General features: G+C 44.7%; 1 protein-coding gene across 7 annotated transcripts in view; it reads right to left on the bottom strand.

Moving 5' to 3' along the window:
• BICD1 (BICD cargo adaptor 1) overlaps positions 1 to 23,196 on the bottom strand; it is a 259,987-nt gene that overhangs the window by 92,461 nt on the left and 144,330 nt on the right. For all 7 annotated transcript variants that reach the window (XM_029057749.2, XM_029057750.2, XM_029057751.2 and 4 more), the window contains exons 3-4: positions 11,707 to 11,859; positions 3,750 to 4,187 (exon numbers count right to left, since the gene is read on the bottom strand). In XM_029057749.2, the coding sequence (XP_028913582.1) occupies positions 3,750 to 4,187; positions 11,707 to 11,859 (591 nt within the window). The remainder of the gene's footprint in view (positions 1 to 3,749; positions 4,188 to 11,706; positions 11,860 to 23,196) is intronic.

Raw genomic sequence — 23,196 nt, 5'->3', positions numbered from 1 at the left:
CATTATTCCTGTCTCACAAGCCCATACCATAGCGTTATTCTTGACTCATCTCTCTCATTCAACCCGTATATTCAATCTATCGTTAAATCCTATTGGTTCAACCTTCACATCATTGCTAAAATCCACGCATTCCTCTCCATCCAAACTAATCTCATATTAATCGAAACACTATTCTATCCTGCCTTGATTAATAATAATGATGATAACAATAATAATGATGATGGTATTTGTTAAGTGCTTACTATGTATCAGGCACTGTACTAAGTGCTGGGGTGGGTACAAGCAAATTGAGTTGGACACAGTCCCTGGCCCACGAGGGGCTCACAGTCTCAATCCCCATTTTCCAGATGAGGTAACTGAGGCTCAGAGAAGTGAAGTGACTTGCCCAAGGTCACACAGCAGATAAGTGGTGGAGCTGGGATTAGAATCCATTACTCTTCTGACTTCCAGGCCCGTGCTCTATCCACTAGGTCATGCTGCTTCTCTTAGAACAGTGCTCTGCACATAGTAAGCGCTTAACAAATGCCAACATTATTATTATTATTATTGCATCAGCCTCCATACTGACCTCCCAGCCTGCTGCCTCTTCCCACTCCAGTCCATACTTCACTCTGCTGCCCAGATCATTTTTCTACAAAAACAATCAGGACATGTCGCCCCGCTTCTCAGAAAACTCCAGTGGTTGCCAATCCACCTCCACATCAAACAGAAACTCCTTAATACCAGCTTTAATCACCTTGGCCCCTCCTACCTCACCTCTCTACTCTCCTACTACAACTCAGCCCACGCACTTCACTCTTCTATTATTATTAACATTATCACTGTGCCTCGATCCCATCTATCTCACCATTGACCTCTTGCCCACATCCTATCTCTGCCCTGGAATGCCTTCCCTCTGCATATCCGATAGACAATTACTCTCCCCCTCTTCAAAACCTTACTGAAGGCCCATCTCCTCCAATAGGCCTTCCCAGACTAAGCCCTCATTTCCTCTTCTCCCTTCTGTGTGTCCTTGATTTGCTCCCTTTATTCACCACCCCCAGCCTCTCAGCCCCACAACACTTACGTCCATATCCGTAATTTATTTATTTCTAATAAGATCCGTCTCCCCCTTTGACTGTACGCTCGTGTGGGCAGGGAATGTATGTTATACTGTTACATTTTACTCTCCTAAGTGCTTAGTATAGTGCTCTGCACACAATAAAAACTCAATAAATACAAGTGTCTCATTGACTGATTGATAGGCCGGGGAGTCAGCGGATTTAGGTTCTAATCTCAGCTCTACCACTTCCTGCTCTGTTATTTCAAGCATGTCACATCACTTTTCTATACCTCAGTTCCCTCATCTCCAAAATGGAGATTCAATACCTGTTCTCCCTCCTACTTAAACTGTGAGTCCCAAGGGAGACCTGATTAGGTTACATCTACCCCAGCGCTTAGTACATTGGTTGGCACATGTCTCGTCTTATGCCGTTGAGTCGTTTCGCACACATAGCCACTAAATGGACACATCTCTCCCAGAACACCCCACCTCCATCTGCAAATATTCTGGTAGTGAATCCATAGAGATTTCTTGGTAAAAATGCGGAAGTGGTTGTCCACTGTCTTCTTCCATGCAGTAAACTTGAGCCTCTACCCTTGACTCTCTCCCGTGCCACTGCTGCCCAGCACAGGTGAGTGTGGACTTGTAACAGATTGCCTGCCACTTGCTAGCCACTGGCCAAGCTAGGAATGGAATGGATATTCATTCAATAGTATTTATTGTGCACTTACTATGTACAGAGCACTGTACTAAGCGCTTGGAACGTACAATTCGGCAACAGATAGAGACACTCCCTGCCCAGTGACAGGTTTACAGTCTAATCTAGTCTAATGAATATGTGTCTGCTTGACTCTCCCTCCCGTAGCTGAAACTGGTAGAGTACTGGAAACTCTCCAGGTGCGATCCTGAGAGGGTGTGGCACATAGTAAGTGCTTAACAAATACCACAATCATCATTATTATTATCATTATTGTTATTGTTGCTGAACCAATTAGAGGTTACTGAATTCTGATTTCTTTTTAGAAACAGTTCCACTAATAGTTTCTTTAAAAATCAGTGATCCAAGGATGATCTGATCCATTGTGAGCTGCCAATTGATACAAACTGCTTACCCTGTTCATTTTTATGCAATGCTTTTGATTTGTTCATCTTTCTGTAGGTTCTTTTTGATGGGCACCCCTTTAAAAGAGGCTATTGATTTCTAAAATCTCTTATCTCGTTTTCTCCCCTGCATGTACACAAAACTCACAAAGGGCTTCATTCAAGACAAGCTCTATGCACAGAGTGCTGAGATACAGAGAGAAAAGCAGTGTATCCCCCAACAGTGTCAACAGCAAATCCCCAAAGCCAAGAGCCTGTAGCTGAAAATTTGGAATAAAAAGCTTCTGCTATGGAGATCTTTTCCCCTGGCCTAGGATCTGTGGGGAGAGTCCCTGACTAAGCCTTCATTTCTTCTTCTCCCACTCCCTTCTGCATCACCCCAACTCACTCCCTTAATTCACCTCCCCTCCCCTGGTAGTCCTACAGCACTTATGAAAGTACACCTCCTCCAAGAGGCCTTCCCTGATTAAACCTTCCTTTCCTCTTCTTCCACTCCCTTCTGCCCTGCCTTGACTTGTTGCCTTTATACATCCCCCCTCCCAGTCCCACCGCACTTATTTACCTACCTGGAATTTATTTCTTTATATTTCTTTATCCCCTTCTAGACTGTAAGCTCGTGGGCAAGGAATGTATCTGTTTATTGTTATATTGTACACGCCCAAATGCTTAGTATAGTGCTCTGCACACAGTAATGCTCAATAAATACGATTGATTGACTGACTGATGTACATATTAGAGAAGCAGCATGGCTGAGTGGAAAGAGCCCGGGCTTGGGAGTCAGAGGTCATGGATTCCAATCCCGCCCCCGCCACTTGTCTGCTGTGTGACCTTGGACAGATCACTGTACTTCTCTGTGCCTCAGTTACCTCACCTGTAAAAATGGGGATTAAAAAATGTGAGCCCTACGCGGGACAATCTGATTACCCTGTATATCCCCCACTGCTTAGACCAGTGTTCAGCACATAGTAAGTGCTTAACAAATACCATCATCATCATCATCATCATATTATTAGCATTATTAAGGTGGCATCTCTTTCAAGAGGCCTTCCCTGATTAAGCCCTCTTTTCCCCAGCTCACTCTCCCTTCTGCATTTTCTACGCATTAGGATCTGTGACCTTTGGACTTTTGATATTCCCCACCCCCAAACCTACAGAATCTGTGTACATATCTTTAAATTACATTTTATAAATGATTTATTCATATTAATGTGGGTATCCCCTCTAGACCATTAGATGGTTACAGGCAGGGACCAGGTCTGCCGGTTCTGCTGAATTGCACTCTCCCAACCGCTTAGTCCAGTGCTCTGATATGTACATATCACTGTTTTATTTATTTATTTTATTCATATAAATGTCTGTCTCCCCCGCTAGACTGTAAGCTCGTTGTAGTTACAGAATGTGTCTGTTTATTGTTCTATCGTACTCTTCTGAGCTCTTAGTTCAGCACTGTATACCCAGTAAGCTCTCACTCAGTACGACTGAATCGAATTGAAAACTGAATTCAGCACCCAGTCAGCGCTCAATAAATACGACTGATCGACTGGTGGCTCGATCCTGGAATCCTAAGAGAGAATGTCTTGGCTAAGTTCTAACGCCAGCTCCTTACCTGCATCAGCTGCTGCTTCAGTTTCTGCATTTCCGAGATGTTCAGCTCGCTGAAGAGGTCCGAGACGGGATTCAGCGCATCTCCTTTCCTCCCGGAGGGAGTCCGATAATCTCCGTTCAGCTTCCCCAGGGGCATGTGGAGGTGTCCGTTGATCTTGTCGTCGTTGTTGGGTTCGCTCCCATCCTCGGTAAACTTGAGCCCGTCCACCGCGAGGTTCATGTGGTTATTGTACATGCTGTCGTTGAGGTTGATGTACTGGGCAAGCTCCTTCCTCAGGCTGTTCTTCTGCTCGCGCTCGTTCTTTAAGGTCTCCAGGGCTTCCTCAAGCTGGTGCTCCGCGATCTCCTTCAACCGGATTGCGTCCTCCAGCTGGCTATTCAGGAGCACCATCTCCTCCTCAAATCGTTTGATCTCGTGCTTTAGACCTTCGTACTCCACCTGAATCAGATAGGGCAAGGAACATTCCAGAAACTGAAAATTGAGTTGTATAAACCTGTCGTCAATTAGCCTCAGGGTATGACACACTTACACAAAAACCTCTCAGTTTGCCAGCGATCGGCACGACTAGGTGAGAAGGATTCACCTCATTCTCATCCCAAGGCATTAGCTGCGGTTGGATTATTGATTTTTAGGGAGACTTTGGCAAGTGAAGCAGGGTGGCTTAATGGATAGGGCAGAGGCTCCCCTTCTCGATCGTAAGCTAACTGTAGGCAGGGAATATGTCTGTTATACTGTTGTCTTCCAAGTGCTTAGTACAGTGCTCTGCAAACAGTAAACGCTCAGTAAATATGACCGATCGACTGACTGACTGGATTCTAATCTTGGCTCCACCACTTGTCTGTTGTATCATCTTGGGCAAATGCTTCACTTCTTAGTGCCTAAATTTTCTCATCTGTAAAATGGGGATTAAGACTGTGAGCCCCTGGTGGGACATGGGTTGTGTCCAACCTGATTATCTTGTATCTACCCCAGTGTTTTGCACAGTACCTGGCACACAGTAAGTGCTTTGCAAATACCATTTAAAAAAAGTGAGCTTTCCGTAGTCTAGCATTTTTGAGGGATCCAAGAACCCTCAGTGATGGCCATAATTCTGCTTAGGTCTTTGATCATCCTCTCTGGCCCCCCAGCAAAGTTTTTGTGGGGTTCTATTTAGAACCTGGCTAGTAGGGAAGGAACTTGATAGTTGTCATTAATATTTAAGTCATTCCCTAAAGTACTACTCTTGAAAAGGAGGTAAGTCTCAAACTTAACACCACTATGTGGTGATGCAATTCCTCTATTGGGAGTGGTTTTGTTTGTCCGTTTGTTGGGTTTGCTTGTTTTTTTTAATGGCATCTGTGCTCTGTACCAGGCACTGTACTAAGCACTGGGGTAGATACAAGCTAATCAAAATGAAGAGATAGAACACTCCATGAAAACAGCAAGCTCCAGTTCCAAAACATCTATTTAACCACACCACAGTTACAGTGAGATTGGGTTCCTGGTAGAAATATCATTCTCTCAGTTAATCCTCTGCGTTTTTGAGTTTGTAGGTTTGTTTTTATATTTTATTATACATTTTAGAAACATTTGTTCAATGTCAAATTGTAAAATTAGACTATGCCCCAGTCAAGAAAGAAAGTTGTCAGTAATTTGATAAAGATTATTTTTATGGGTTTGCTAAACATTTGGGAGAGAATTATTTTTATTCATTCATCATCATAGTAATAATTATTATTATTATTATGGAATTTGTTAAGCGCTATGTGGTAAGCACTGTTCTAAGTGCTGGGGTAGATACAGGGTAATCAGGTTGTCCCACGTGGGGCTCACACTTTAAATCCCCATTTTACAGATGAGGTAACTGAGGCACAGAGAAGTTAAGGGACTTGCCCAAGGCCACATAGATGAGTGGCAAAGGCGGGATTAGAACCCACATCCTCTGACTCCCAAGCCTGTGCTCTTTCCATTAAGCCATGTTGCTGCTTCTCTTTATTGAACGCTTACTATGTGCAGAGCTATTACTATAATATATAACTATAAATATAGTTACAACTATAATTGGGCTGATTAACTCATATCCTCACCCTTTAGACTATAAGCTCATTGTGGGCAGGGAATGTCTGTTATATTGTTAAATTGTGCTCTCCCAAGCGCAGACTATAGTGCTCTGCACACCGTAAGCACTCAATAAATATGATTGAATGAATGGATGAATGAATAAATGCAATTGACAGAATGCCAGACTAACTGTGCTTTGAACAATGCTTGACACATGGCAAGCGCTAAACCTGAGACCATCACTGGGCAGGGACTGTCTCTATCTGTTGCCAAATTGTACATTCCAAGCGCTTAGTACAGTGCTCTGCACATAGTAAGTGCTCAATAAATACTATTGAATGAATGAACAAATAACATAAAAAGCCCTACATTGTAGTTTTTCGGCTTTTAGAGACTACAATGAGGACATCGCCTATATAAATAATTTATTTTCACAGAAGAAAGGGCTGAAATACATGTTAGAGACCCATGTTAGATCCCAAACCCTGTAGACATTACTCTTGGACTAACCCATCCCAACGGAGTTAATTTGAGGAAAACGATGGCTGCTCACTCCTAGAAGTGGTTTTGAGGTGAGAGTGCCTTGGTTGTTCCTCAGAAATGTTATATGAGATCAGATCAGATCAGATTAATGCAGATAGACATCTAGAGAGAATACTAGCACACTCCAGAAACAGTATGGCCCAGTGGAAAGAGAAAAGCAGCACAGTGTAGTGGATAGAGCACGGGCCTGGGAGTCCAAAGGTCCTGAGTTCTAATCCTGACTCCGCCACATCTGCTGTGTGACCTCAGGCAAGCCAATTCTCTTTTCTGTGCCTCAGTTACCTCATCTTTAAAATGGCTCAGGGACTATGTCCAACCCAAGACCGTGTCCAACCCAATTTGCTTGTAACCACCCCAGGGCTTGGTAGAGTGCTTGAAAAATAGTAAGAGGTTAACAAATACAATTGTTATTGTTAAAGCACAGGGCCTTGGAGTTACAGGACCTGGTTTCTGATCCCAGCTCTGCCACTTGCCTGCTCTCTGACCTTGGGCAAGTCACTTAATTTCTCTGGGCCTCAGATTCAATACCTGCTCTTCCTTCTTAGACTGTGAGCTCTATATGGCACGGAGACTGACTGTGTCCAACTTGATTACCTTGTATGTACCCCAGCACTTTAAGCCTGTAGCTGAAACTCTGGAATAAGAAAACTTAACAAATACCACTCAAAAAATTATTTTAAACTTTCTGATGTTTCATAAGAAGGAAAAGAAATCATTTAAATTTACCTGAATAAATTTGTCAAAAATGCTTGGGAAATAAAAATTAATCAAATACTTCTTGTCACCTTATTACATAAGGAAATGTAATGTGTAATGTGTGACTGTGGGCAAGTCACTTAACTTCTCTGTGCCTCAGTTCCCTCATCTGTAAAATGGGGATTAAGACTGTGAGCCCCACGTGGGACAACCTGATTCCCCTGTGTTTACCCCAGCGCTTAGAACAGTGCTCTGCACATAGTAAGCGCTTAACAAATACCAACATTATTATTAAGGAATTCCCATCTGTTAGAGCAAAACAGAAAGTTTGATGGTTTCGTGCAGATGTAGCCCAGCTGGGAGCTAACAGGGGAATGCTTGATAGGATTGTGCATCTATTAAGTGAAGATTTATGTTCCTAAATTAAAAAGAAGTTTCAAGCTTGATTCATTTGTTTTTACATTCAAAGCCCGTTCCTGTTCTTCACTCTAAGATTCTCAAGGAATGGCTCTGTGTATGTTTGGCCTGTAAATATGGAGTACAAAGCCTCTAGTAAAGCAACAAAATGCCGCCGAAAGCTTTGCTTCCTATGTGTGCTCTATGGATAAAGGCAAGTTGCTAGAAAGGCTCTCTGGCTGTTTAGAGGAGGAGAAGGAGGTGGGGGAGGAAGAGGGGAAGAGAAGGAAGAGAAGGAAGAGAAGGAGGAGAAGGAGGAGAAGGAGGAGATTTGCCAGTGAGGGGAGAGCCTGGCTGGCCCTGGCCATGGCCCTCCTCCAGAGAGGAGGATCAGAGTAACCTAATCTTGGCCCAAGAGGCTTCCATTCCGACCTCAAGCATTCCCCTTCTGTCAGTCCGGGGATGAAGTCTCCTTTTTTCCAAGACTGTGAGCTTGGTGTGGGCAGGGAACTTGTCTACCTATTCTGTTATACTGTACTCTCACAAGTGTTTAGTACAGTGCTCTGCACACTGTAAGCACTCAATAAATACCACTGATTGATTGATTGATTGGTTCTAAGAGTAGAGCTGATCCAAGGTAAATAATAATGTTGGTATTTGTTAAGCGCTTACTACGTGCAGAGCACTGTTCTAAGCGCTGGGGTAGATACAGGGAAATCAGGTTGTCCCACGTGAGGCTCACAATTAATCCCCATTTTATAGATGAGGGAACTGAGGCACAGAGAAGTTGTGACTTGCCCACAGTCACACAGCTGACAAGTGGCAGCGCGGGGATTCGAACTCATGACCCTTGACTCCCAAGCCCGGGCTCTTTCCACTGAGCCACGCTGCTGCATATCATCGTGGTGTCCTTCTGCTCCTGCCCCCATGGTAACCACCGCTCCGCCGGCGTCGGCCCTGGCCCCGCCACCGCCCCTGGATTACCACCACCATTACCACCAGCAGCAGCAGCACCTGCTCAATAATGGGAGTACCGGTAGCAGCGGAGCCGTCGACGGGTCAATGGTATATACTGATCAATAGCATATACTGAGCTCTTCCTTTGTGTGAATGACTGTAATGAACACTTGGAAGTGTCCAACAGAACAGAGTTGATAGCCACGTTCCCTGCCAACAGGAGTTTTCAGTCAAGAGGGGGACTAATTTACCAGATTCACTTGGCAACTCGACCAGCCAACCACTTGACTGAGGGGTGAGCTACCGGAGGATAGGAATCACGTCTATCAATTCCGTTGTCCTCTCCCGTGCGCTCAGGACTGCGCTCTGCACATAGTAGGTCCTCGATAAATACGACCAATTAATAGTAGGGGAGAAGCAAGTGGAGGATCGCTTCGACCCCTGACGTTACCTTACCCAAACAGGATTCAGTGTGTCACCTTAGGTCCAAGACCCGTGGGGAACTTGGGACTAATTTTTCACATGAAGGGTGAGCTGGGTCTCCCCAATGCAAGGTGCGAGAATAAAGATAGCTTGCTTTGACCGGGGAGGGAGCCGCCAGTCCCGCAAATCCTGCGGGGCAGACTGGGTTAGATAATAATGATGGCATTTGTTGAGCGCTTACTATATGTCAAGCACTGTGCTGGATGACCCACGGAGCTGGGAAAGTTACGGCTTTGACTCGGGCTACCTCAAGGGGATTGTTTTTTCCAGCTCATCCCTTGACAGCACCCCCGGCACAGGCTAGTGGAAGTCACAGGGGAGTTTAGGAGAAATGTGGTCATCAGGACAGGACAGTCCTGGAGTAAGGGCTATATGGAAGGCCTGCTTCTACTACATTAGTCCCCCTCTTGACTGGAAGCTCCTTGGGGACGAGGAAAGTGTCTATCAACTCTGTTCTACTGTACTCTCCCAAGTGTTCAGTACAGTGTTCCACACACAGGAAGCACTCTGTAAATACCATTGATTGATAAGTCAACTCTTCAGGGGGATCCCGGGATGATCTAGACTGTGAGTTTGTTATAGGGTGGGACTGTCACTCTCGATTGCTGTATTGTATTTTCCCAAGTGGGTGGTATAGTGCTCTGCACACTGTAAAGCTCAATAAGTATGAATAAAGGAATGAAAGAAGGAATGAATATCTGTCTTGGATTAGCTCTGCTCTTGGAATCAATTAATTGATCATTTTTTTTACGCTGCTTTCGCTGTTTCACAGAATGTTAGCCTATGGTGACTGCTATCACCATGGGAATCTTATGACAGAATATTATATTTAGTCATCAATACTACCACCAGGTACTGAAGAGTTGTTGCACATAAGAACAGAGGGCTAAAATTTACCAATATCATGATGACTTTGATATTTGGAGAAGCAGCATGGCTTGGTGGAAAAAGCACAGGCTTGGGAGTCAGGGGATGTGGGTTCTAATTCTGGCTCTACCACTTGTCTGCTGTGTGACCTTGGGCAAGCCACTTAATTTCTCTGTGCCTCAGTTACCTCATCTGTAAAATGGGGAGTAGGACTGTGAGCCCCTCATGGGACAACCTGATTACCTTGTATCTACCCCAGCGCTTAGAACAGTGCTCGGCACATAGTAAGCACTTAACAAATGCCATCATTATCATTATTATTATTACCCCAGTCCTTAGAACAGTGGCACATAGTAAGCGCTTAACAAATACCCTGATCATTATTATTATTATAATTTATTAACCGTCTACCATGTATCAGGCATTGCTCCCATGAATTTTCAAAGCACGTACATAGTGCCGTGTATTAAAAATTTTCCACAGACTATATCAGCAAAGAACAGATGGCTGCCCTTGTAACGTTTACCTAACAAAATAGGGAAATTAAATAAAACTGCAGTTTATATTATTAGTAGTACTATTATTAGAAATAGTGGTATTTTTTAAGTTCTGATTGTATGCCAAGCACTGTACTAAGAAGTGGCTTACAGTTCCTCTAGACTGTAACCTTATTATGGGCAGGGAATGTGCCTGCTAATTCTGTTGTTATTATACTCTCAAGTGCTTAGCAAAGTCCTCTGCACATAGAAAGGGCTCAATAAATACCATCAATTGGTAGATAAAAGATAATCAGGTTGGACACAGTCCCTGTCCCACATGCGGTTCACAGGCTAAGAGGGAGATCCTGTACTGACTATGCATATGATTATCAGCAGTGCATTTTTCAATCAATTAGGGGAGACATGAGGAAAATAATATTAATAATAATGGTGTTTGTTAAGCACTTACTATGTGCCAGGCACGGTACTAAGTGCTGGGGTTGGTACAAGCAAATAGGGTTGGACACAGTCCCTGTCTCATATGGGATTCAGTCTTGATCCCTATTTTACAGGTGAGGTAACAGGCCCAGAGAAGTCAACTGACTTGCCCAAGGTCACACAGCAAACAAGTTGGAGCAGCTGGGATCAGAATCCATGACCTTCTGACTCCCAGAACCATGCTCTACCCACTATACTATGCTGCTTCTCACATAAACATTCTCTCTTCTGAAAAGGGTAGAATATAGTCAGGAGGAAATGGAGAGCAGACATTCCCCATCTACGAAGCGGTTTGTTCTCAACAATTTACACTTGCTAAATTCTTTTTATTCAGAAATCTCAGGGCACTTAATAAAAAACTCCATTTTACTGCTGGACAGTTGCGTTGCCTTTTCCAAAAACAGCTCATAGTGGGGTCTCTGTCTTAGTGGCCTTGATCACTGTGTTCTTCACTTCCACAGACAGTTCAAGGGGATTTGCTTAGTCCTAAACCAAAGTGAGGCGCAAATCAGCCCCTGGGTGTATTAAAATCTGCCAATAAAATCACCTAGTGGTTCCCGTTCTCATGGACAATGAGGGTACTCTGTTTACTGCCCATCACTATTATCATCACTAAAGATAAATGCAGTATTCACTGCAATATTTTGGAATGTCCCCTGCGAGTATTAAGTTCTGAGTAGCCCAACTTTTGCCCTTCTCCCAAATATCCCAAGGAATGGTTGAGAATCTTGACAAAAAAGCAGGTTTTGAAAGACAGATTTAAAACATGGAATAGCAGGATCAGGGAAGAGAAAAATCTTCACGGACATTAGGGTGAGGGGCTTAATGTTTTGAAATTGTAGGAGATGCCAAAATGTCATTAGAAACTATTATAGCAACTACTGAGAAACATCGAGGCGTACTGTCACCCAAAGTGAACAAGTGAGATAGTTTATTAAATGAGAACGGACATAAGAGTCTAGAGGGATGACAGGGCGATCAAACTCTTTTAGGCTTACCTGATTCTGTTTCAGAGTGGACACTAACTTCTGCAAAGTGATATTTTCCTCTTCCAGTTCAGTATAGTCTTGAAGGAGCCGGGCCTCTCGGAACTTGTATTCTCGGATTTCATCCTTCATCCGTACTCTCTGCAGCTCCACCATTTCATTGTTCTATGAGTGGAAGAACGAGCCGGTTACATACAATTTCTCACCGTACCCTGGTTCTTGACCCTCCCACCTTCGATCCCTTTTTGAAGCTCGTGAAAACATTTCAGAGTTATTAGGAGTCAAATTTATTGAGCTCCCACTGGATATCTCAGTTAGTCAGTCAGTCAATGGTATTTATTGAGCACTTACTGTGTGCACAGCATTGAACTAGCACTTGGGAGAGTACAATACAAAAATAAAAAGACACATTCCCTGCCCACAATGAGCTTACAGTCTAAAGTGGCGGGGAGACAGACATTAACATATATATATATATATGTGTGTGTGTATATATATATATATATGTATATATAAACAAATGTAGATATGGACATAAGTCCTTTGGGGCTGGGGTGTGGTAAATGACAAGAGCAAGTCAGGGCGATGCAAAAGGGGGTGGGAGAAGAGGAAAGGAGAGCTATAAATATGTAAATTTCAGATACATAAATATATAAATTGCAGGGTTTATTTTGCCTGCAACCCCTGCCCCACATTCTCCCCCTAGCCTGGAACTCCCTCCCCATCTATAGACACCAGACTACCACTCTCCCAACCCTTCAAACTCTTATTAAAGTCAGACTGCCTTCAAAAGGCTTTCCCAATTAAGCTCTCTTTTCCCCACCTCAGCTCTCCCTTCTGTATCTTCTATGCACTCTGACCTTTGGGAATTTGATACTTGCCCCACCCTCAACCCCAGAGAACTTATGTACATAACTAAAAATTAAATATTACAAATTATTTATATCAGTACCTTTCTCCCCCTCTTGACTGGTGGGCAGGGATTGTCTCTGTTGCTGAACTGTACTTCCCAAGCACTTAGTACAGTGCTCTGCACACAGTAAGTGCTCAAAAAATACAATTGGATGAATGATTGTACTCTCCCAAGCGCTTACTACAGTGCTCTGTATATAGCAAGTGCTTAATAAATACCACTAGTTAATTCATTGATTGATTAATGAAATGCCTTGTCATTCCCAGCTCACAAGGAGCTTACACTCTAATGGGGAAAACAAGAAACTACTGCCCGCAGAGTAATGAAAAAAAAACAAACTGTTTTAGCATGAAAATGAGAGTTCTATTCACCAATGTCATCTCTTTTTGGCCTGTGACTAATAATGCAATTAGGCTGGTACTGCATTCAATTATTAAGTCGCATTTACTGTATAATTACTGCATTCGGAGAGAGTCGGGAACTTGGAAGGGTTTCATAAAAATAAGGGACACAGTCCCTGCCCTCAAGGAATGTCTACTCTGATGGAGAACACCAGGAGACAAACTGTTTATTTAAGGTGGGAGTAGAACAAAAACTCGAGAAACAACGGCACAGGTAAGAGTACCAACTACTAAGTAAAGAAACCAAGGAGCTTGTAAATCAATATATACATGCAAGTGCTAAAGGAGAATGTGTATAAACATGTATTCTTATTCTGGTATTTGTTAAGCACTTCCTCCATGACAAAAACTGTTCTAAGTGTTAGGGTAGATATAACTTAATCAGGTTGGACGCAGTCCCTGTCGCTTGACTCCACATTTTACAGATAAGGAAACTGAAGCACAGAGAAGTCAAGTGATTCGCTCAAGTCCACAAAGCAGTCAAATGGCAGAACCGAGATTAGAATAATCATGTTGGTGTTTGTTAAGCGCTTACTATGAGCAGAGCACTGTTCTAAGCGCTGGGGGAGATACAGGGTAATCAGGTTGTCCCATGTGAGGCTCACAGTTAATCTCCATTTTACAGATGAGGTAACTGAGGCACAGAGAAGTGAAGTGACTTGCCCGCAGTCACACAGCTGACAAGTGGCAGAGCTGGGATTTGAACCCATGACCTCTGACTCCTAGGCCCTTGCTCTTTCCACTGAACCATGCTGTTTCTCAGTGTTAATACGGCAGAAAGATTGGAATTTCGGGATCCCCTTGTATTCTCCATCTACACTCACTCCCTTGAAGAACTCATTCACTCCCATGGCTTCAACTACCACCTCTATGGGGATGATTCCCAAATCTACCTCTCCAGCCCTGACCTCTCTCCTTTTCTGCAGTCTCTTAATTCCACCTGCCTTCAGGACATCACTACTCGGATGTCCCATTGACACCTCAAGCTTAACATGTCCAATACAAAACTTCTTATCTTCCCACACAAACTCTGTCCTTCCCCTGCCTCTTCTGTCACTGTAGACGGGAAAACCATCCTCCCGGTCTCACAAAACTGTAACCTCGGTGTGATCCTCAACTCGTCTCGCTCATTAAACCCACCTATTCCATCTTTCACTGAATCCTGTCGGTTCAACCTTCACATTGCGAAATCTGCTCATTCCTCTCCATTCACACCACTACCACATTAATCCAAGTATTTCATCTATAACCCACCTTGATCACTATATCAGCTTCCTTGCTGACCTCCCTACCGCCTGTCCCTCCTCACGCCAGTCCATACTTCACTCTGCTGCCCGGGTCATTTGTCTACAAAACCATTCAGGCCGTATTTCCCTAATCCTCAGGGACCTCCAGTGATTGTCCATCCACGTCTGCATCAAACAGAAACTCCTTACCATCAGCTTTAAAGCATTCAATCCCCTCAGCCCCTCCTACCTTACCTCGCTGTTCTCCTATAGCGCGGCCCACAAACTTTGCTCCTCTAATACCAACCTACTCACTGTGCCTTTATCCCGTCTACCTCATCGCTGACCTCTCGCCCACATCCTGCCTCTGGTCGGGAACACCCTCCCTCTGTGTATCCGACAGACGCTCTCCTCTCCCCACCTTCAAAACCTTATTAAAGGCACATCTCGTCCAAGAGGCCGTCTCTGACTAAGCTCTCATTTCCTCTTCTGATAATAATCATGGTATTTGTTAAGCACTTGTGCAGAGCACTTGGAATGTACAATTGGGCAACAGATAGAGAAAATCCCTGCCCAATGATGGGCTCACAGTCTAAACGGGGGAGACAGACAGCAAAGCAAAAGAGAACAAAACAAGACATCATCATCAAGATAATCAGAATTAAGGAGATATACACTCCATTAACAAAATAAATAGAGTAATAAATAATCGAGACTGCTCTCTCAAAGGTCACCCATGACCTCCTTCTTGCCAAATCCAACGGCTCCTACTCTATCCTAATCCTCCTCGACCTCTCAGCTGCCTTTGACACTGTAGACCATCCCCTTCTCCTCCACACCTTATCTCACCTTGGCTTCATGGAATCCGATCTCTCCCGGTTCTCCTCTTATCTTTCTGGCCATTCATTCTCAGACTCCTTCGCGGGCTCCTCCTCCACCTCCCATCCTCTAACTGTAGGAGTTCCTCAAGGGTCAGTTCTTGGCCCTCTTCTGTTCTCCATCTACACTCACTTCTTCGGTGAACTCATTCGCTTCCCGGCTTCAACTATCATCTCTATGCAGATGACACACAGATCTCTACATCTCTGCCCCTGTCCTCTCTCCCTCCCTTCGGGCTCTTATCTCCTCCCGCCTCCGGGACGTCTCCACCTGGATGTCTGTCGGCCATCTAAAACTCAACATGGCCAAAACTGAGCTCCTCATCTTCCCTCCCAAGCCCTGTCCTCTTCCTGACTTGCCCATCACTGTGAACGGTACGACCATCCTCCTCGTCTCTCAGGCCCAGCGACCTCGGTGTCATCCTTGACTGGGTTCTCTCATTCACCCCACACATCCGATCCGTCACCGAGACCTGCCGGTCTCACCTTTATAATATCGCCAGATCCGCTCTTTCCTCTCCACCCAAGCAGCTATCTTACTGGTACAGGCTCTCATAATATCCCGGCTGGAATATTGTATCAGCCTTCTCTCCAATCTCCCTTCCTCCCGTCTCTCCCCACTCCAGTCTATTCTTCATTCCGCTGCCCAGCTCATCTTCCCGCAGAAACGCTCTGGACCTGTCACTCCCCTTCTTAAAAACCTCCAGTGGTTGCCTATCAACTTCCACACGAAACAAAAACTTCTCACTCTAAGCTTCGAGGCTCTCCATCCCCTTGCCCCTTCCTACCTCTCCTCCCTTCTCTCTTTCTATTGCCCACCCCGCACGCTCCGCTCCTCCGCCGCCCACCTCCTCACCGTCCCCCGTTCTCGCCTATCCCGCCGTCGACCCCTGGCCCACGTCCTCCCGTGGTCCTGGAATGCCCTCCCTCCTCACCTCCGCCAAACTAACTCTCTTCCCCTCTTCAGAGCCTTACTGAGAGCTCACCTCCTCCAAGAGGCCTTCCCAGACTGAGCTTCCCCTTTTCCCTCTACTCCTGCTGCTGCCTTTCTGCCCCCCCTTCACCTCCCCTCAGCTAAGCCTCCTTTCCCCCCCTTTCCTTCTGCTCCTTCCCCTCTCCCTTCCCCTCCCTTCAGCACTATGCTCATCTGCTCATTTGCATATATTTTTATTACCCCATTTATTTTGCTAATGAGATGTACATCCCCTTGATTCTATTTATTGCTACTGTTTTTGTCTGTCTCCCGCGATTAGACTGTAAGCCTGTCAATGGGTAGGGATTGTCTCTATCTGTGGCCGAACTGTACATTCCAAGCATTTAGTACAGTGCTCAGCATATAGTAAGCGCTCAATAAATACTATTGAATGAACTATAATCCAGTCGGGATATTATGAGAGCTTGTACCAGCACGATAGCAGTTTGGATGGAGAGGAAAGGACGGATCTTGGCGATACTGTGAAGGCTCACAGTCTCAATCCCATTTTACAGATGAGGTAACTGAGGCACAGAGACATCAAGTGACTTGTCCAAGGCCACACAGCAGAGAAATGGCAGAGCTAGAATTAGAACCCATGACCTTAAGCATATATTATATGCCAAGTCCTGGGGTAGATAATCAGATCAGATCGGATCAGACACCACACGTCCTTTCCACCTGGCAGGGCAGAGGGGGTTGGAGCAGATGTTTCTTCAAGGTTCCTTCTACCTCTAGGAGTCTAGGATTCTAATACTTTGTTCCTCACTGCCATCGTGTGGAAACGAATCCAATTTCTGTTATAAATTACCAGCAGCAGGAGTCTCTGTTTACACATAAAGGGAACGTACAGCCTAATTTGGCCTGTTCTTCATGCTACATTAACAGTGCTTTAAAGATCACAGCTGCTCAGAACCAGTCAGTAACCAACAAAGGAATAATGACAGTGAAATAAGCAGTGAGGAATTCTCTCCTCCCCAACCACCGTCCCCTCACACCTCCACAGGCCCCGACATCTCTAGCTTGGGGTGCCGGAGGATGGCAACCTTACAGACTCTCAGATGCCTCAGATGGCAATCTTACAGACCCTCAGAGTGGGTTATAATAGAATGACATCCTATGAACTTCAGGCTAAAGTTCCCCTCCTTCACCCCCAAATCTAGGACAAGGGGAGGCTGGGGGACCTTTGATCGTGGCCCATTTCAGATCTTCTGCACTTAGTACAGTGCCTGGCACATAGACAGCACTTAATAAATACCGTAATTATTATTAATTACTATTATTCAGCCACCCCAAGACTGGGCCCAAATGCAACATGAATTAATGACGTCATACGCACCATTTTGCAGAAGGTTTCGCTGCCACCGCCACTATCCCCATCCTCAACCCCACAACATGCCCACAATGCTTCTCTGGGCCTCAGTTTCCTCATCTGTAAAATAGGCATTCAATCCCTGTTCTCCTTCCCACATAGATTGTGAGACCGGTGTTGGGCAGGGACAGCTTCTGATCTGATGACTTGGTATATAATATGTTCTTAAGATCATGGGTTCTAATCCTGATCTGCCATTTCTCTGCTGTGTGGCCTTGGATAAGTCACTTGATATCTCTGTGCCTCAGTTACCTCATCTGTAAAATGGTATTGAGACTGTGAGCCCCATAAGGGACAGGAACTGAGTCCACCCCAATTTGTTTGTATCTACCTCAGCACTCAGTACAGTGCCTGGAACATAGTAAGCACTTCCCAAATACCATTATTATTATTACCAAAATTATTAAATACAGTAATTATTATGACCTAGGCAGTTCGAATCCAAGACCCCAACTAATACTCTGGTCAGTTCCATCCCACCACCACCAATCAATCGATCATATTTATTGCGCGTTTAAGTGTGAGCAGACCCCTGTAACTAACTGCTTGGTAGAGTACAATATAACAGAGTTGGTAGACATGTTTCCTGCCCACAAAGAGCTCACAGTTTAGAGGGGGAGACAGGCATTAATCTAAATTAATAACAGATACATACATAAATGCTGTGGAGCTGAGGCAGGGGTGAATAAAGAATGCAATTACAAATGCAAGGGCGACACAGAGGGGAATGGGAGAAGAGGAAATGAGGGCTAAGTCAGGGAAGGTCTTTTGGAGATGTGCGTTTAATAAGATTTTGAGATGGGGAGAGCGTCAGATTATTGCCATTGTTCTTGTCTGTCTCCCCCGATTAGACTGTAAACCCATCAGAGGGCAGGGACTGTCTCTATCTGTTACCGATTTGCACATTCCAAGCACTTAGTACAATGCTCTGCACATAGTAAGCGCTCAATAAATACTTTTGAATGAATGAATGTGAAGAGGGAGGGCATCCCAGGTCAGATTCAGGATGTGACCAAAGGAACAGCGGTAAGAAGACTTTCAGGATTTCAGGAAATCTCTACTTGGCTGTCCCACTGACACCTCAAAGTAAACATGTCCAAAACTGAACTCCTTATCTTCCCAGCAAAACCCTGTTCTCCCTCTTTTCCATCACTGTAGACAACACTATCTTCCCTATCTCACAAGCCCGTAACCTTGGCATTGTCCTCGACTCATCTATCTCCTATCACGTATTCAATCTGTCACCAAATACTGTCGGTTCTCCCTCCACAACATTGCTAAAATTTGCCCTTTCCTCTCCATCCAAACTGCTACCCTGTTAATCCAAGCACTCATCCTATTCCGCCTTGATTACTGCATTGGTCTCCTCACTGACCTCCCGGCCTCAGCCCAATCCAGTTCATATTTCACTCTGATGCATGGATCATTTTTCTAAAAAAGGTTCAGCCCACGTCTTCCCACTCTTCAAGAACCTCTGCATCAAAAAGAAACTCCTTAATGTCGGCTTTTAATCGCATTGTCCTATCCTAAGCACTTAGTACAGTACTTTGCACATAGTAAGTGCTCAATAGATACGACTGAATGATCGAATTAATGAATTCTATTCCACCTCGTTGCTTTCCTACTACAGTCCAGCTGGCACACTCCACTCTTCTAATGCCCACCTTCTCACTGTATCTCGATGTCATCTACCTTGCTACTGACCCCTTTCCCATGTCCTCTCCCTAGCCTGGAATTCCCTCTGCCTTCAAAGATGCCAGACCACCACTCTCCCCACATTCAAAGCCTTATTAAGGCCACACCTCCTCCAAGAGGCCTTCCCCAATTAAGTCCTCTTTTCCCTCAGCTCCCTCTGCCTTCTGCCTCATCATGCCCTTGGATCTGTGACCTTTGGGCATTTGATATTTGCCCCACCCACAAGCCCATAGCTGAAGTACATATCTTTAAATTATATATTATAAATTACTTATTTATATTAATGTCTGTCTCCTCCCTCTAGACTGTGAGGTCGTTATGGGCAGCGAACGTGTCTGCTAACGTTTTTGTATCGTACTCTCCCAAGCGCTTAGTATAGTGCCATTTACTGGGCCCGTTATTGGGCAGGGATTGTCTATCTGTTGCCGAATTGTACATTCCAAGTGCTTAGTATAATGCTTTGCACAGTAAGTGCTCAATAAATACGATTGAATGAACTAAGTGCTCAATAAGTACCATTTACTGATTGATTGAAAGAAACGAGATTGAGGTACAGTGAGTAGATGAGGAGTTCTTTGAGAAGGGCAGTAGTAATCATATGATAATCATAATTAAAATTCACCCCACCCTCAGCTCCACAGAATTTAGACACATATCTGCATTTCATTAGCTAGTGGATACAGCCCGGGCCTGGGACCCAGAAGGTCAAGGGTTTTAATCCCAGCTCTGCCACTTGTCTGCTATATGGCCTTGGACAAGTCACTTCACTTCTCAATTACCTCAACTGTCAAATGGGGATGATTTGCTTATATCCACCCCAGCGCTTAGTACAGTGCCTGACATAGTAAGCGCTTAACAAATATCATAATAATAATTATTACTATTAATAGCAATGTAAATCTCCTCCTCGAGACTGTCAGCTTGGTATGGGCAGAGAACATGCCTGCTAATTTCAAGCACTTAGTACAGTGCTCTGCGCAGAGTAGGTGCTCCATAAATACAAATGACTGATGGATTAATGACGAGGGTGGTAGCAGTCGAACGGCTGCTGGATTTGAGAACGGTTGGAGGGCGGCCATCTAGAGAAGCGGCATGGCATAGAGAAGCGGCATGGCATAGTGGACAGAGCCCGGGCTTGGGAGTCAGAGGACGTGAGTTCTAATCCCGGCTCCGCCACTTGTCTGCTGTGTGACGCTGGGCACGTCACTTCACTTCTCTGTGCTACAGTGACCTCATCTGGAAAATGGGGATCGAGACTGTGAGCCCCACATGGGACAAGGGAATGTGACCATCCCGATTTGCTTGTATCCACCCCAGCACTTAGTACAGTGCCTGGCACATAGCTCCTAACAAATACCATTATCATTATTATTGTTATTACCTTCGCTTGGTCCAGTGTGGTACACTGTGGCTATGGTTTACCTCCCCTCACTTTATCCCTGAAATTCCCAGTGGGCTCCTGAGCCCCACCTCCTCACTCCAGACCTCCTTTGAGTTCCCCTTCCAAGTTTCCAGGGCCAGGGGCATCGCTTCTGAGGGGGGAGCAGGAGGCGAAACAAAGGGAGGTTGGGCCTTTAAAATAAAAACAACCGCTCAAGGCATAAGGGGATCCAGCCCTCCCGGACAGGGTAGGGCCCCGCTAGCAACCGGCCTGTCTGGGAGAACGCTGGGTCAATGACCGACCCAGTGCAGTCCCTGCCTTCTCCTCTTCCTCCTCCTTCCCCTCTTTTTATCCCCCTCCCCCTCCAAAGCATTACTTCATTATGCACACTTTGCAGGTTAGCAGATCTTCCTTGCCATCAGCTTTAAAGCAGTCAATCCCCTTGCCCCCTCCTACCTCACCTTGCTGCTCTCCTACTACAACCTAGCCCACACGCTTGGCTCCACTAATGCCAAACTACTCACTGTACCTAGGTCTCGTCTATCGCACCGCCAACCTCCTGCCCACGTCCTGCCTCTGGCCTGGAATGCCCTCCCCTCCTCATATCTGACAGACAATGACTCTCCCACCGCCTAAACCCTAATGAGGGCACATCTCCTCTTTTCCTAACTAAACCCTCTTTTCCTCTTTTCCCATCCTCAATAAATTCAACTGACTGATTCATTGACTACCAGCAGTAACAGCCTCATTTTCAACCGATTGGGACAGAGTTCAACTGTAAAGTTCTGGAAGTCTTTAGGTTAAGATTCAAGTGAGATCCATCATGCTTGAAAACAGCACATTCACTGGGGAGTCAAGGATATTGCCCACATTGGACGATCTTTATCTCTTCATCAGTTTCTCCTAGCTCTGATCCTTCAAGCACACAGGCATGGCAGTTATGGAAGATTTAGATTAAGGAAGCAGGTTTTTGTTGTTGTTTAAGCTACACATTTGAGCATGAATGTGTAAAACCCTCGGGTGTCTTCAGCTACGTTCTTTTTAGGGTGGCAATTATTCAAAATGACTGACAAAAAACCTTGGGAAGTGCTTCAATACAAAAATGTTGGAATGAAATACTACTCTTTATGGTATTTGTTAAGTGCTTATTATGTGCCATGCAATATATTAAGCATTTTACTAAGATAATCAGGTTGGACACAGTCTTCATCCCCATTTTACAGATGAGGTAACTGAGAACTGGTAACTGATGAGGCACGGAGAATAATAATAATTATTGTATTTGTTAAGCCCTTACTTGTGCCAAGCACTGTTATAAGTGCTGAGGTAGATACAAGATAATCAGGTTGATCCACGTGGGGCTCACAGTCTTAATCCCTATGTTACAGATGAAGTTACTGAAGCACAGAGAAGTTAAGTGGCTTGCCCAAGGTCACACAGCAGACAAGTGACCAAGCCGGGATTAAAACCCTGACTCCCAGGCCCATGTTCTTTTCACTAAAGCTGAAGTGAAGTGACTTGCCCAGGGTCCCACAACAGACTAGTGGTGGAGTTGGGATTAGAACCCAGGTTCTCTTTCTTCCAAACCCATGCTCTATCCACTAAACATTTGGGACACTGGTTCTCTAGTAAAGGGGTTTATTCTGCCACAAGAAGATAAATTGATTGTGCAGAAGGGCTTGGATTTCCTTGCTCAGCTTTCTTTCAGACTCAGCAGCTTCTTCCATGACATCACTCTGAAATCATCCAAGGTTCCAAGGTGACTTTGGCAATTACATGTTTTAAAACAAAGAAAGGAAGATGGTGATTGTACAGTCATCACTGTGGGTAAAAGATTCTTTTAATCCTATAAGAATAAAATATCGGTATTACAGACCGGAAGAACTCCGGTCATGTATGAAATACACTATAATAAAGCTTTAATGGATGAAAGTATAATCTAGATAGAGAGGGTATTGTATAGTGTTTATAAATCTCATTAAATAGAAACAGAAGAACAGAAAAAAGCCCTACAGCTAGAAGGAAGAAATTTCAGGCCAGCGGAATTGATTTGTTATACATCTACCTTTTTTCTCACTAGAACGCCAGAGAAATTCATTAGCGTCAAACGCAAATCTAAAATGCCCCCTCTGAGGCACACAGATGTGAAGTGATTTGCCCCCTCTGAGGCACGTAGATGTGAAGTGATTTATCCGAGAAGACCTTCTGACTCCCCGATCCTTGCTCTATATATCACGCCATGCATAATGATGTTAAACCTTCGGGGAACCAGCCAGGAGACCAGAAAGAAAGCAGTTTTAGTAATCCAGTCAGTAGGTGATGAGAGATGAGTATTAGAGTTATAGTGTTAAAAATGGGGAGGAAGGGATAGATACTGCATATGAAATAATCTCAAAGATAAACCAGCAGCATTTGGGGGGAGGTAAATGAGAGGAGTCAGAGATGAAGACTGTCAACAGTGACGGGGTAGAGGAAAAGATTTAGGAGGGAGATCATTACTCAGTTTGGGCAGTATTAGTAAGGGGTCAGTGAGTCATCCAGACAGAGAAGCCTGAGATAGAAAAGAATCAAGGCTAGAGACAGAGATTTAGGAGTCTTTGGCATAGGGGGACGGTTGAAACTATGTAAAAAGCTGAGCAAACATAGTTGCTTCTGTGAAGGCT

The sequence above is a fragment of the Ornithorhynchus anatinus genome, chromosome 2, assembly GCF_004115215.2.
Source record: "Ornithorhynchus anatinus isolate Pmale09 chromosome 2, mOrnAna1.pri.v4, whole genome shotgun sequence".
NCBI lineage: Eukaryota > Metazoa > Chordata > Mammalia > Monotremata > Ornithorhynchidae > Ornithorhynchus > Ornithorhynchus anatinus.
The sequence above is the reverse complement of the archived record's forward strand: the minus strand, read 5'-3'. Positions and strand labels throughout refer to the sequence as shown.